The sequence below is a fragment of the Vicia villosa genome, linkage group LG2 (genome assembly GCF_029867415.1).
Source record: "Vicia villosa cultivar HV-30 ecotype Madison, WI linkage group LG2, Vvil1.0, whole genome shotgun sequence".
Taxonomy (NCBI): Eukaryota; Viridiplantae; Streptophyta; class Magnoliopsida; order Fabales; family Fabaceae; genus Vicia; species Vicia villosa.
The window spans coordinates 1,449,997-1,466,548 of NC_081181.1; the positions used below are offsets into that span (position 1 = coordinate 1,449,997).

At 32.2% G+C, this 16,552-nt stretch overlaps 1 protein-coding gene and 1 long non-coding RNA gene across 2 annotated transcripts; both read left to right on the plus strand.

Moving 5' to 3' along the window:
* The first annotated feature begins 2,615 nt into the window (after positions 1-2,615).
* LOC131647254 (uncharacterized) lies at positions 2,616-3,785 on the plus strand. Its single transcript, XM_058917162.1, has one exon. The coding sequence runs from the start codon at positions 2,616-2,618 to the stop codon at positions 3,783-3,785; it is 1,170 nt and encodes a 389-aa protein (XP_058773145.1).
* Positions 3,786-4,386: 601 nt separating this feature from the next.
* LOC131645747 (uncharacterized) lies at positions 4,387-4,976 on the plus strand. Its single transcript, XR_009297180.1, has 3 exons — positions 4,387-4,492; positions 4,612-4,678; positions 4,754-4,976. It is a non-coding gene; the product is annotated as an uncharacterized LOC131645747 (long non-coding RNA).
* Positions 4,977-16,552: the final 11,576 nt, after the last annotated feature.

The window sequence follows — 16,552 nt, forward strand, 5'->3', positions numbered from 1 at the left end:
ATGCGTGGTAGCTAATTTGAGATGGGTCGTCAACGGGTTCAGGTTCAAGTGGTTGGGTAGACGCTGCTTCCAACAATAGTTGGGTTGCAGTATGAGAGGTTGGCTCAATTGGGTCAGGTTCGGCTATAAGGAGGTGAAATCGGCGTTGACAGTTGTGGCTAGTATGATAAAGTTCGTCACAGATGTAGCACAAGCCCTTTTCGCGGCGTGCTTGTAATTTTATCGGCGATAGGCGTTTGATATGGGTTGGGTTTTTTGTTAACAGTGCGATATGGGTTGTAGTTAGGGCGGGTTGGATGTTATGGTGTTGGTTGATGTTGGTTTGAGTGAGAGGTGTGTTTGTGGTGACTGGTGGAGAAGTTTCGGTGCGGGAGGGTAGTTTGGTTGAGGACGGTCATTAATTTTGGCTTCTTGAAGGCGAGCTAAACTAATGGCATGAGAAAGGGATAATGGCTGAAAAGCTTGAACCTCGCGACGAATCGCAGGTTTAAGGCCAGAGATAAAGCAACTTAAGTAGAAATGAGAAGGCAAACCTACAATGCGATTAGCGAGTGACTCAAAGGTAGTTTGGTATTCGGTAACGGTGGTGGTTTGACAGAGCTTAAATAGTGCGCCTTTCGGGTCATCATAGTGAGATGGAGCAAATCGCAATTCTAGGGCTTGAAGAAACGCTTGCCATGATCTGAGTTGTCCATTGGAAAAACATCTATTGGAACCAGGTAAGAGCTTCTCCCTTCATATAGCAGGAAGCTGTTCGGAGATGTTGATCTTCAGCTATTTGGTGAAAGTTAAAAAATTATGTAATTTTGAAGATCCAGTTGAGGGTACAGTACCATCAAACTTGGGTATATCAAGCTTGATTGTGGTGTTGGAGAGTGAGTGAGTAAGGTGGTTAAATCACTACTAAAAATATTTCATTTGGTTACAAGATTTTACACCAGGTATTAAGAAAACTGATGTAAAAAATATATGTCAAAGATTTTTACATCAGGTTTTAAAACAAATTGATGTGAAAAAATTTTGATTTAAGGATTTTACATCAGACATTTAATGGAGCTGGTGGGAAAAATAACTCAAAAATTAAAAATTCATTACATGGTGGCATTACCGTAAATAAAATGAAATATTTTATAAAGGCTTTTACATCGGTTATTATAGCAACCGATGGGAAAAGTCTACTAGAATGGGCTTTTCCATTGGCCCATTTAATACCCGATGGGAAAATTTTTTTTGAAAAGGCTTTTCCATCGGCCCATGTAATACCCGATGGGAAAAATATCTCACTATTTCCACTATTTCCAACTAAACGCTAGCCTCCTTTCTCACAAAACATTTCTTTTCTTTCTTCCACCTGCATGCGAAACCTTTCTTCCACATACGACTGAACCCCTCTGTTTTTCCACTGCGTCGACCTCCGCTCCGACCTCCCTCCGCCGTCCTCGACCGAACCAACCACCGCCTACCTGCTGCGCTCTCGACCGAACCACCGTCAACGTCGCTCGACCGGACGGTGCACGAACCAAGACTGCCGTCAACGCGTTCAGCCGGACGGCGTGCAAACCAAGACCGCCGTCAACGCGTCTTCAACATCTTCCAGCCAGCCACCATTCCCATTCCAGGTACATATTTTTGTTTTCCCAAACTTTGTTTCATGAATCTGAGTATATATTTTTGTTTCCATTTGATTAGTTGAGTCCTTACTTATTACTGAATCTGATTCTGTTGGAAATGTGATGAAGGATATGTGTGGGTATGTATAAAAATAACAAATTCATGATTATTACTCCCGGTTAAATTATGATCTTCATGTGTATGATGTTTTTGCTCGTTTTTTTAATTAAATAGAAAGTTGAAATTCTTATACCGATGCATTATTTTAAATATAAGAATTTTGGTTTAAATCTAAGAATATTTGTGGTATGATTTGATTCATTGTGTTAATAAAAGTTATATATCGCGGCAATGTTGGCATGGAGATTGAAGTATAATCGCATTGAATTTTGGTTTTGAATTCGTTTTGAATGTGTTAATTTGTTGAATATGTTTATGTTTATTCATACCTATTTGCTTCGTGAATTCTTCCGGTAGTCAGTGAGATTGGTCTCAGGATTATTATATTATTAGGCCAAATACCGGGTTTACAAAAGAAAAAAAAGTTTAGAGTTAGAGTTAGCTAAGCTAAACATGAAATAATTTTATTAGAAATAATGTCTGCACCCCCGCGTTTTGGACAAATATTTATTGTCAATTGTAGGCGTCATAAAAATTTAATTCTGTATGCATTAATTTCACAACATAGGTATGGATCGTAGTTGGATGAGAGCTAATCGATTAAGTGCTGAGTACGAACATGGAGTGATGGAATTTCTACAGTTTGCTGAAAGTAATGCTAAAAAAGATCTTCCTCCTTCTAAAAGTAATGCTACAGATAGTCACCCTACGCTTTTTCTCTGTCCATGTGTTCGTTGTGCAAATAAAGAACCAAAGCTTAGTAAGAAAGAAATCATGGATCATCTAATTTGTGAAGGGATTTGTCAAAGTTATACACAATGGATATGGCACGGTGAAGTGGTAGAAAATTCAAACGTGTCCCAAAGAGATAATGTTAAGTAGAAATGGATGATCTTCTGGAAGACATGATGTGTGATATTGGACAAGATTCATTTAAGAGGGAACATGCGTATGATATTTTATGCAATGACAAGGATACACCTTTGTACTCGGGATGCACAAATTTTACACGTTTATCAGCCGTGTTAAAATTGTTTAATCTGAAGGCAATTAACGGGTTGACTGACAAAAGTTTTACCGAATTGCTTGAATTGTTGACACAAATGCTTCCAGAAAGTAACGTACCGCCAAGTCATTATTACGAGGCGAAGAAAATACTGTGTCCGATGGGTTTGGAGTATGAAAAGATACATGCATGTCCTAATGATTGCATATTATACAGAAAAGAGTATGTAAACTATAACCATTGTCCGAAGTGCAAGGCGTCATGCTACAAAAAGAGACATGGTGAATATAGTGATGATGACGAGGTCAAAAAGGGTCCTCCCACGAAAGTGATATGGCACCTACCAATAATTTCAAGGTTTAAGAGATTATTCGCTAATGCAAACGACGCAAAGAATCTTAGATGGCATGCAGAAGAAAGAAAATGTGATGGACAAATCCCCCATGTAGCTGATTCTTTGCAAGGGAAGAAAATAGATTCTTTGTTTCCAAATTTTGGCAAAGAGTCGAGAAACCTTAGACTTGGACTTTCTACTGATGGAATGAATCTGTTTGGTAATCTAAATACTAACCATACTTCTTGGCCCGTTCTTCTGATGATTTACAACCTATCTCCTAGGTTGTGCATGAAGCGTAAATATGTGATGTTATCCATGATGATTTCGGGCTCAAAACAACTAGGAAATGACATAGATGTTTATCTAAGTCCACTGATTGATGATTTAAAATTGTTGTGGGAGGAAGGGGTGGATGTTTTCGATGCGCATTCCGATGAACAGTTCAATATGCGTGCCATGTTGTTTTGCACTATCAACGATTTTCTGGCATATGGCAATTTGTCTGGGTATAAAGTTAAAGGGCATAAAGCGTGTCCTGTATGTGAAAAAGACACATGTTACCATCAGCTTGTAAAGAAGTCTGTTTATCTCGGGCATCGAAAATTTCTAAATCGTTATCATCCATATCGTAGATTGCGGAAAGCTTTCAATGGGGAACAAGGGCATGGTGTTGCTCCAAAGCCCTTAACCGGAGAGGAAGTTTATCAATGACAACAGGGCATTACTGCTGTTTTTGGAAAGTACCAAAACGGGCCTATTATGAATAATATATGGAAAAAGAGGTCGGTTTTCTTCGATCTTCCATATTGGTCTAGTCTTGAGGTAAGACATTGTATTGATGTGATGCACGTGGAGAAAAATGTATGTGATAGTGTAATCAGAACACTTCTCAACATTCAAGGCAAGACAAAGGATGGTATTAATGCTCGTCTAGATTTGGGCGTGATGGGTATACGAGAAGAGCTAACTCCACAATATATAGGTACCAACTATTTGTTCAAATTAAGTTATCATTACCTTTTGATATTAAAATAGCATGTTCATAACTTTAATTGTTGAAATTCTTGATGATAACATTATGTAGGTAACAAGACGTATTTTCCTCCTGCTATGTGTATGTATTATGATGCTGTGCCGAAATCTATAGTAGATGTTAAAAAATACGTACAAGATAAGTTAATGTCGCAAAACAAAGTTTGCCACTTACTACCACTTATTCATGGGTAAGTTTTTATGAAATTCTGTTTTCTATTTTTTAATTTTGATAACATAAATATTTTATGTGACTTTTGTATTTCCATACACATGTACAGACAACATTGGCAATTAATAGTCTTGTGTCCAAGAGACAATAGTGTGGTATTCTTTTGTTCACTTCATCGGGATATTGATAAAGTCACGATGAAAATTATTTCAACGTAAGTTTATCTTTTATGTGAATTTTGTTATAATATAGTATATATCATATATATACATAAATTGTTACAAAAGTAATTTCATATTTTATGTGGCTTTATATGGATTTTTTTTGAATTAGTGCTTTTGAGGTTCATCAATTTGCAAATGGCAATAGAAGAAAGGCTATTACATGGCTTAGGCCCAATGTAAGTGTGATGTACATTATAATTCTATATTTAATTTTATGATAATTATTCACTAATTATGTCTTTCATTTGTAGACAAGGAAACAACATAACATTAATGATTGTGGATACTATGTGATGAAAAATATGTTGGATATGTTTCTTTGAGTTATATAAAGAATAACTTTATGTTTCTCGTGGATGCGTGTTGGTTTTTCAAGTGCGCGAAAGGACTTAAATGGTTGAATATTTGTTATGTTATTATTTTGTAGTAGTAAACCGTGTGTAAACCATTCTTATCATTTTGTACACTTGTGTATCCTAGATTAATACTTTTGTATATTTTGACGAATATATATATATATATATATATATATATATATATATATATATATATATATATATATATATATATATATATATATGCATCTTAGCTATTTGGTGCAATTAAATGTGGTCTGTGTGCTGTGAGTAAAAATGTGCAAAATATATAGCGACCTTTTTGGTCTGTGTGGTATTTGAGTCTTATATGGAAAATTAGGTACAAAAAAAAATTACAGGTTAAAATGGAAAAATAGGAAAAACAGCCATAATATGCTAAAAAATAGAAAACCTTTTACATCGGAATTTTATAAAACCGATGTAAAAAAGGCTCTATTACATCGGCCCACACTTAAAACCGATGTAAAATGTGGCTTATATTTTTTTAATAAAAATTTGCAATATTTTTCACATCAGACCTATGAACTCAACCGATGTGGTATGATAATCTATTACATCGGGCCAAGCTTAAAACCGATGTAAAATGTTGCGTATAATTTTTTTATAAAAAAATTGCATTGGTTTTCACATCACGCCTATGAATTCAACTGATGTGGTACGATAATTTTCACACCTGGCCTTGGCCCGATGTAAAATGTCTCAGACTTATTACATCGCCTGGCTTTACATCGGGGCTAGGATCGATGTAAAAAGTACTTTTCGCCCGATGTAAAAAATACTATCTGCACTAGTGAATCCCAGTGGTGGCAAGTTAGCTCGGATCTGTTCCATTTTGGTGAAGAGGTGGGTAATGTCTTGGCGAAAGGTTTGTTGTGTTTCGATGATTTGGTTGAGAGCTGAAAGGATATTAAAGTTGTTGGTAGGGGAGGCCATATTCAATGAAAGCACCAATGCCACTAAACCAGCATAAACAAAAGGAGAAAAAGGAAAACTTTGAAACTTAGACGCTAACAAAACCTATCATTTACTTCATAATTGATTGCTTGCATTTATTGAAAAAGTTTGGTTCTTAAATAGGCAATTTTTACAGAGCATATTCCTTGGAATCAGTAAAGGATAAGAATAACAGTTGTCAGTACTATGCTAGCTGTCAAGGAATTGTTCTAGATTATTATATTACTCTGCAAGCTTTTATCATCCATCATTTGCATATCATATGAGACGTGTCATAGTCCTTTAGGTATTTGGGCTTGACTCTGTTTCTTTTCGGCCTTCCTTGTGGAATGACATCATCATATTGTTGGCCCAATTCAGCATTAGCATCTTCTGTAACATGTACGGTCCGTATTTCTTGTGCGGTAGGTTGTGGGTTCTACCATCATCAACATTCTTCTTCTTGAAATGAACTCGGTCGAAACAACACGAACAGCAGAATCAACAATTGTCTGATCGGATTGTGGTTCATGCGATGAACCTACTAAAAAATAATTGGGATGATAAGCTTGATTATAAACATTCATGTTCATATTGTTGTAAATGATGATGACATCATCATTATTATGAACCGATGGTGATGATGACGCATTTGAATGAGTAAATTGTGCTTCAAGAATTTTCATTGTTTATATCAGGGGGATGACTACCATAACTATCCATAACTTTTGATGAAGAATTTTTCAATAAAAGATTATTAGAGTGTGTGCTAGTGGTGTAGCCAGTTCATTGATGACATAACTAGGGCGAGCTAATTTGATAGTGTCGTCTGTCAATTTATAGCACTTTATTATTTTATTCTCAAAAATAGATTATATCTAAAAAATATTTCATATAGGTAACTTACTTTAATGATAATAATTTATTTCTATATTTCAATAGAGTAATACGTCGTATTCAATATGATTAAAGAATCTAGTCAATTTTTCTTTGAAAATTTCCTTTTAAAAATAAAAGAGTCAAATCTATTTTATATAATAAAAGGAAAATCATTAAATAAAATAAAATAAAAAGAGTATTTTGGCAACTCTGCAATTTGATCACGGGGAGTCGAAAAAAGTTCTTGAAAAGATTATGTTACGACGAAAAGAAAAAGAATATTATTTATTGTAATTTTTAAGAAAAGAAAAGAATTCAAACTTTAATAAGACGTTCATCTTACATTCGTTTATATGAGGATAGAATAATGTATATCTAATTATTCCCTTTTTAAACAAGACGCATGTCTTGCTTTCATTTACTCGAGGATGAGAAGGATGTACATTTTGCCATCCCTTTTTGGTCCACGAAAAACAATTTATTTATCATTATTTTTAAATGGAAAAGAGTATTTGACCTTAAAGAAGACATGCTTCTTGCGTTCTCCTATTTGTGGATAAAAGCATGCGCATCAAATTATTCATTTTAAAGCCTAATTTTGATTTATTTAAAAAGAGATTTGATACGACTAAGTTGTGCAAATCTCATCTCACAAACTCAACAGTCAAAGTATATATATATATATATATATATATATATATATATATATATAGATTTTTGAGGACCAATGTCTTCTTCTTTACCTTTTTCTTTTTCTTTGTTCTTGTTTTCACGACCAATGTCGAACCTGATGTCTTGAGAATTTGTTTTCTATTTGCTTTCCAACTTCTTCAAAGGATTGTTGAAATTTCTTCCAACAAGAACTATAGCATTTGAAATATTTTCTGCAGTTTCCTTCTCACTTTGATTTGCATCGTAATCAATGTTGGATTCAAAAGAATACTTTTCTTCTTCTTTTCTGATCTATCATTTATAGAGACTTCTAAAGTTTGAAGAGAATCAATGAGTTCATCAACCTTCAAAATGCTTAAGTCCCGTGCTTCTTCAATGGATGTTTCCTTCATCTTAAACTTTTATGGCCAGGATCTGAGAATATTTCTAGCCATCTTTTCTTCTGACATATCTCCCCCCAAGGAAATAGAATTGTTGGCTATTTCACTCACCATAACATTGAAATCAGATATGGACTCATCTTTTATCCTTCTCAGCTTTTCAAACTCGGTCGTGAGGAGCTGCAACCTTGACATCCTAACCTTGAATGTGCCTTCATGAGTAGTCCTAAGAATCTTCCAGACTTCTTGGCTTCCGTTTCTGTTCTGAAATTGTTTTTGCCTCCTCGTCAATTGTCTCTCAGTTTTGTGGACCAACAACCACTCTGTCCTAGACCAAGTTCCATATCTCTTTAGATCATCGAAAGTTCTCCATCAGCTTCGCGTAATGCTCATAGAAGCCATCAAATTTAAGAATTGATGATTGCACAAATTTTCCGCTGCCACTACTATCTGTCATTCTCACGAATTTCTTTAAATTCTCTATTCTTCCCTAATCAAGCCTCTTTGATGAGGCTCTGATACCAAGTGTTGATTAAGGTTAGAACACAATAAACACAAACTTTGTTGATTTTGCAAACTTTGCTCTATAAAGAAAATTGAAAATTGAAGCTGTATAAATAACTTTACATAAAATTGAAACTGCTATTTTCCATCACTTTATGCTAAATAATAGGCCTTAATCTAAATATTCCTTTTGTCTAGTAATTTTATTAACCCACTAGAATTCAAATATTAAAATTCCAACTATTCCTCCACTAAACTAAGCATGCATACAACATTTTAGTATATTCTTCTGCTGCTTTTAACCCCTGCTGCTTCAGGATTTTCTCAACATGGCATGGTATAACTTAGGGGTGTTCAAAAATGTCGTTAACTGAATTGTATTGCACCATAAAAAAACGGAACCATTTAAATGGTTAACGAACTGAACCATTTAAATGGTTCATGAACTGAACCATTTAATTTAAACAATTCAAATTCGGTTTAAAACTGGTTCTGAACCAGTTTTATTTTATAAACTGATTTAATTATAAAAATTAATTTCTCATAAAGAGTAAAAAATTCTGAAAAGAAAAAAAAATTTTAAATAAAAACATTTCCAAAGAAATAAATTCTCGAAAATAATTTTTACGTCTATGCATGCATATCTAATAGTAGTACCTACACCTAAAATATTTATATGCATGCACATCTAATATTACATTTAAAATTTATACAATTACAATCAATTAATTAGTAGAATTAACGATAATTAGAATAGGAAATGTTTGTTGACACTAAAGTAACCATATGAAAGTGGATTCCCCACGAAAAAGTTTATCCAAAATTTTCATTTTGTTTTAATGTATAGAGCACACTGGTTGTTGCTTGCTATCAACCCTATAAGAGAAGTGATATATTTTCTGAATTCGGTAGATGGTGAGTGGACCAATTATCCGGCTATGAAGTCAATGATTGATACGTAAGTGGGATCGTTCTAAATATTCGTGTATATTTATATATTTAATTATTTGTGAGATTGATCTAAATATATGCTTTTATATTTTTGTTAGATCAACACAAGTGTTCCGAAGTCAAAGAGACGCACAAGTATCTCGGACTAAATCAAACAACATTACTTGGATCAAAGTGGAGGTACATTAATTTTCACAATTTTGCTTATAATATTTATGCTACTTGATAAAACAAGACAACTATAAAATCTTATTTGTTTTTCTATGTAGTGTCCGATACAGCGAAACAGTTCAGATTGCGGATACTATGTTTTGAGGTTTATGAAAGAAATCATTCAAACGAATCAATTAGAGATTCCAATCACGGTATGGATTTATAACTTAAGATAATTTCTTATAATTTATTACATTTAACTAAATCATTCATATTATGTTTTTGTTATGTAGTACTTTGATGACTTCTATGCTGCTTCTTACAGGAGACTTAAGTTGGAAGAAATCAAAGAGGAATTGTGTCAATTTTATATTCAGCAACAATTCATATAGGTATGAATACATTATTGTGTGAACAGTTTTATGAATACATTATTTTGATAATGACTTTGTGTTTGAGTTTCTTTGGTGGATGTTGGTTCATTTTGCTTAATATTAGTTGACGATGATGACGTTGTTATATGAATCATGTTTGTTTTTGTTGTTGTTAAGTGGTGCTGATAGTTTGATTTGAGACTGAATTGATGACACATTACATTGGTGGATTGAGTTGCAAATCACATGAAATTGTTGCTAATAATATTGTTGATGTTACTGAATGACAATTTGTTTTCTTGGAAAATTTGAAGTATAGATGTTGGAGCCTTTAATTGACCGAGTTGTTCTATTCATACTTTGCAGGACCAGGCCGGGAAACGATCAAACTTTTGAAGTATAATATTATAGTCTTGGTGGTTACTAACTTTGTTCATACTGTTGCCAATATTTGAAGTATAATATTGTTGATGTTACTGATTTAGTTTGTTTGACATGAGTTAGTTACATGTGAATTGAACTATAATGATGTATATATAATTTTGGATTATAATGGTATTATATTAGTATATATATATTGTCCTACCTATAGTTGAAAATATATTACGGGTTGAAAATATTACAGGTTGAAAATATATTAGAGGTCGAAAATATTACAGGTTGAAAATAAATATAAATTACAAGTCGAATTGTGAGGCTTAAATTACAGGTTGCACTTTAAAATACTGCATTTAGCAACGACAGTGCTTTTAAAAAACGCTCTTAAATTGCCACCTACTAAAGCACTTTATAACTAAAAGCGCTGCCTAAGATAAAAAAACATAAAAAATAAAAAAAAGTGCAACCTACGAAAGCGCTTCTGGAAAAGCGCTCTTATAGGGGAGGCTACGAGAGCGCTTTTCTGGATAAAAGCGCTCTTATAGGAGAGGCTACGAGAGCGCTTTTATGGAAAAGAGCTGCTATATGGGAGCTACGAGAGCGCTTTTCTAGAAAAAACGCTGCTATAGGGAGGATACGAGAGCGCTTTTCTAAAAAAAGCGCTGCTATAGGGGGGCTACGAGAACGCTTTTGGAGTTTCAAAAGCGCTGTCATTACCTACGGCAGCGCTGGCTTTGGCAGCGCTTTAAAGCGCTTTTAAAGCTCAAAATAAGCGCTTTTAAAGCCCTTATTCGTTGTAGCGACTGTAAAATATTTTGCAAACTAAAACCAATGATGAAAAAACTTGAAATTGAATTTGCATCTTATTCTTATAATTAAAAAACAAATATCACACAATAGATAAAATAAATAAAAAATGTTAATAGCAAGTAGTAATTATTTTTACATATAATATTTATAAGGGAACATCTTATAGATTTAGTTATAATAGAAGCCAAATTGTTTGCACCGTAAAGTAAAAAATACAAAATTATATATATATATATATATATATATATATATATATATATATATATATATATATATATATATATATATATATATATATATATATATAGTAATTCTATAATATATGTAGTATGCACAACAATTTTTTTTTTAATTATAATTTGGTTTTAAATTAGTTTATAACTAGAAATTGATTATAAACCAATTTATAAATACAAACTGCTTTAAAACCAGTTTGAAATTGAATTGAAACTGTTTTAACGGTTAATTGATTTTTTATTAAAGTGGTTTTTAAAAACTGAACTGAACCATTAATTTAGTTCAGTTCAATGCAGTTCTTAAACCACGAACATTCCTAATATAACTCCTATTCTTTTGATTGTGGAAAACTTAAATTCTTGCCTTAGACAATACAAAATGTATAATTATCCTAATATATCACATATAATCTAAGGAAATTTCTTTCCCTACCTCCCTCTTTTCTAGATCACCTCCGGTGAAAAACCCAAAATACCCTCACTTCGGAAATGCATTTCCGAAACGCTTTTTTTTTTTTCAAAATTTGTCTTATTTCGGAAATGCACTTCCGAAAACACGAAAAAAAGGTGTTTTCGGAGATGCATTTCCGAAAACACCCCTTCTTTGGGTTTTCGGAGATGCATTTCCGAAAACACCTTTTTTTTTGGAGGGGGTGTCTTCGGAGATGCATATCTGAAATATTTCAAGACCAAATTGGTCTTGGAATGTTTCGGATATACACTTCCGAAAGAATTCAATAATTATTAAAAAATTAAAATCAAGGTGAATCAATACAATTAATAGGTATAAAATCAAGGTGAATCAATAAAATGAAGGTTAATCAATAAAATCAAGGTGAATCAAAATTTCCTAAACAATTTTAAAGTTAAAAATAATTTTTAACTTATATAAATATATAATATATAAATATATAATAATTAATATATAAATATATAAATATATAATAATTATTATAAATTAAAACACTCATTTTTTTAATTTTTATAATTATTATATAAATATATAAATATATTTATAATTAATATATAATAATTATTGTATAAATATATAATAATTTTTATAAATATATAATAATTATTATAATTATTATATAAATATATAAATTAAAACACTCATTTTTTTTATAAATATATAACAATTGTTATAAATATATAAATAAAAAATTATAACCTATTTTATAAGTGAAATTATTTTAATTATTTTAATTAAAATTATTTTAAATTTTAAAATATGAATCAGGATAGAAATATATAATAGCTATTATTCATAACTCATAAATTATATCAAAATATATAATTATTATTATTCATTACTCATAAATTATATCAAATTTATGATATGTGAATTAATTAATATCCTAAAATTAATTTTTGGGATTTTTTAAGATTTTTTTTGTTGTCTCGGAGATGCATCTCCGAATTAGTCAAAATCCTAAATTTTGGGATTTTTTCGGAAATGCACTTCCGAAGTCTGGAAAAATTTAGAAAAAAAAATATTTCGGAAATGCATTTCCGAAGCAGGGTAAAATGGGGTTTTCGCTGGGGGTGACCCCCATAGGGAGTGGGTAAAGAAAAAATCTAATCTAATGCAAAACGCTTATGAAGTGAATCGTATAAATAATCTACCAAATATATAAATTAATATCAAGATAGAGAAATTTTATTATTTATGTAATTAAAATCACAACACAAGAACAAGACAAAGTGGACACAAAATTAAAGACCAAATAAAATGAAACATTAAAAAAACTTAAATAAAGCGTACAGTAATTTAACAAATGCACTTATTAGCTTGACTATGAAGAAAATATTTCAACATTATAAATTGAGCACATTTATTTAAACTCAATTAAACGTTGTCCAAAAGGAGATTGACTTTGATCTTCATTATTGACTTGAGAAGCAACCCGTTGATGATGAGTAGATGGAACAACAAGAGCAAATGTAGTTTGTCCGTTATCGTGCTTATCGTTCTGGAGATTTGGTTTTTTATTGACCCGAGACATATATCTCTTTTTTTTCTCCTCTGGACTATCAAACTTGTAGTGCTTTGAAGTCATATGAGAAGCAAATTTCTGTGACGTAACCAACACTCTGTAGCACTCGAGACACGTGTATGGTCCATATTTCTTGTGCGGTAGGTTGTGGGTTCTACCATCATCAACATTCTTCTTCTTGAAATGAACCCTGACCGAAACAGCACGAACATCAGAATCAACAACTGTCTAATCGGATTGTGGTTCATGTGATGAACCTGCGAGAAAAAGATTGGGATGATAAGCTTCATTATAAACATTCATGTTAATGTTGTTGTTGTAAATGCTGACGACATCATTATTATTATGAACTGATGGTGATGATGACACACTTGAATGAGAAAATTGTTCTTTAAGAATTTTCATTGCTTTTCTGATACCAGGAGCATGATTACTATAAGTATCAATAGCTATTGATGAAGAAACTTTCATTAAAAGATTATAAGAATGTGTGTTGGTGGTGTCGATCAACTTATAGCACTTTATTATTTTTATTTTATTCTCAAAAATAGATTATATCTAGAAAATATTTCATATAAGTAACTTACATTAATGATTATAATTTATTTCTATATTTCAATTGAGTAGTACGTTGTACTCAATATCATTAAAGAATCTAGTCAAATTTTCTTTGAAAATTTCCTTTAAAAAAAAAAGAGGCAAATCAATTTTATATAAGAAAAGGAAAATCATTAAATATTGTAAAGCAAAAAGGAATATTTTTGACAACTTTGTCATTTGTGAAAATATTAAAGTCCCTACTATTTTTATGTTTTCTATTAATAAAACATTTTCTACGATTATCGTTAATCATGTTTTAAAATTTTATTTAATGAATTAATTCATTTCTAACTACTCTTTTTATTATTGTTTTAAACTCATTGTTAATTAATTATAATTAATTAAATTATGCGTTGAAACCAAACAAAAATTTCACCGTTTCACATTCATTTTGGTTTCTCAAAAAACAGTCGCTTCTTTTGATTTCTCAATGCAAATCATTCAAATCTATTTTCTCTTCTCCCAATTAATAATCATCAATGTCATTTCTTCAATTTTTCAAATAATTTATTTTAATTTCTGTTGATTTTTCTTATATAAATAACAACAATTTCTTCTCCCATTGATGAAACAGTGGTGAAAGTGAAGAAGAACCCGAGGGAATTAGGTGAAATAACGGTGAAATAACAGTTGTTAGAAATTTTGATTTGGACGAGCTCCCGACGAATGATGTTGAAACATAATTAGGGCCTAGAATTGTTTGTAACTTCGATTTGAATGAGTCCCGAACCAATCATGCTGCTGATGAAATCTTTCGCCATGGATGTTTATGTTAAAAGAGAATGAATTATATTCTACTTTCATGTGATTTGATGACAAGAGATATATATATATATATATATATATATATATATATATATATATATATATATATAAAGTTTTAGATTTTGATGATTATAAAATTTAATGTTTTGAATGTGTGTTAATCTTGTTTATGTGAAACTATATACAGGTTATTTGCATGAAAGTAGGATAGAGTTGAGAGTTGAATTGGTGGAAGAATGTCTACCGGTGAGTTTACTGTCAAAGTGTCTTTTCTTATGTAATTGAATAGAATGAATGTATATGATTTGACCTTATAATGATTAGTTTTGTTTGAAACTTTCAATGATGGACTTTATTATATATTCTCTTTCTACTTGTGTTTTAACCTTGTGATATTCTGGATTATTTGAGAGATTGTGGGAATCGGTTGGCTTTGATGATTATTCAAAGAGATTTAAGAAAACTTTGCATATTAACACAATATGAGTTTTTTTATTGCGTTTGTCTTTCCTAGTTCTGCTAGGGTTTGTTCATACTTCTCCCGCTGAGAAGCTTTGATCTCTTTCTTTTTCTTGGATTTTCGGTTGGATTCACTTTTTTGGAATGTGAGAAAGAAGATAATGTTACATGGGCTTTGGGAATATGCAAGACTTTATTGGTTGATCCAAAAAATATGCCTAATGTCATCGTTATCGACCTAGATAATGCCCTTATGAATGTGTTTAGTACCGTCTTTCTGACATCAACCACAATACTTTTCCGGTATCATATAACAAAAAATGTTAGGTATCCCAATTTTCTTACATACATCGAATCTACTATCCAGACATTGTGTGTCAGATATCCCAATTTTTTTACATAAATTGAATCTACTATCCTTGAAAAGTAAAAGAGAAAGTTATTTGTGCTTGGACGGACCAAGTTAGACATTTGGATTGCACAACATCCAACCGAGTTGAATCCGCGCATGCGGAATTGAAGAAATGGTTGGGTGATAGCAAGGGGGTTTTTGTAGGGGATGGGTCACGGAGAATCAAATGCTACAAAATTAACATAATCAACTTGAAACATCATTTGTTCGGAGCAAGACGGTTGTGGAACACCGGCTTAAGGGAAAAAGTCTCTACTCGTAATTGATTTTCAACATATCCCAGGCGGGATTGAATTTTGTTTTTCATGAGGCAAAACGGGTGGAAACGACGTGTCCGAATAGTTCAAAATGTGAGTGTACAATTAGAAAAACTTACGGGCTTCCATGTGCTTGTATACTTTCTAAAAAGATGAAGTTGAGTTCCCAGATACGCATGGATGAAGTGATCGATCATTGGAAAAACTCCGTTTTGATGATTATGAACTAGAGAAAGAGGGTGAATCCAATATATCCATCACCACCGAGTTGGAAGAGATCATGAATAAATTTTCTAAAGCGGATGACACCATGAAATTTCACATAAAAGAACAATTGCAAAAAGTCGTGTTTCCAGAAACAACCGATTTGAAACATCCATCTCAACCGGTTAAAACCAACGGTACGCCTAAGAAGACGGAGAGCACCCAAGATGACACATCAACTAAACAGACTCCTTCTTATAATAAATATGTTGGTTCTTTGATCCTGGATTCACCTACACCAAAATCTAAGTGTAGTGCTAATTAGGGATCACGCATTTCCAAACTGCCTCACACACCTCCAATTAAAAAACCACCGATGATCTATATTGATGAGATGCCTCTATTTATGCATAAACATATTCAAAATATAGTTGATGTAGGGACCAATGGTAATTGTGGGTATCGAGCCGTTGTAGGTTTACTCGGTAAGGGAGAAGAGAATCACAAGTTTATTCGCCGAGCATTTATTTCGGAGTTGACTTTGCATAGGGACCTCTACACCCGACTTTATGAGAATAAATAAAAGTTTGATAAAATTCATGATGCGCTTGTTCCATCCCTTACTGCTCATGCACCAGTTTCAAAGTCGATGTCCTTCCCCGAGATGGGCCATCTTATAGCAAATGCATACAACCGGGTTTGTGTCAAT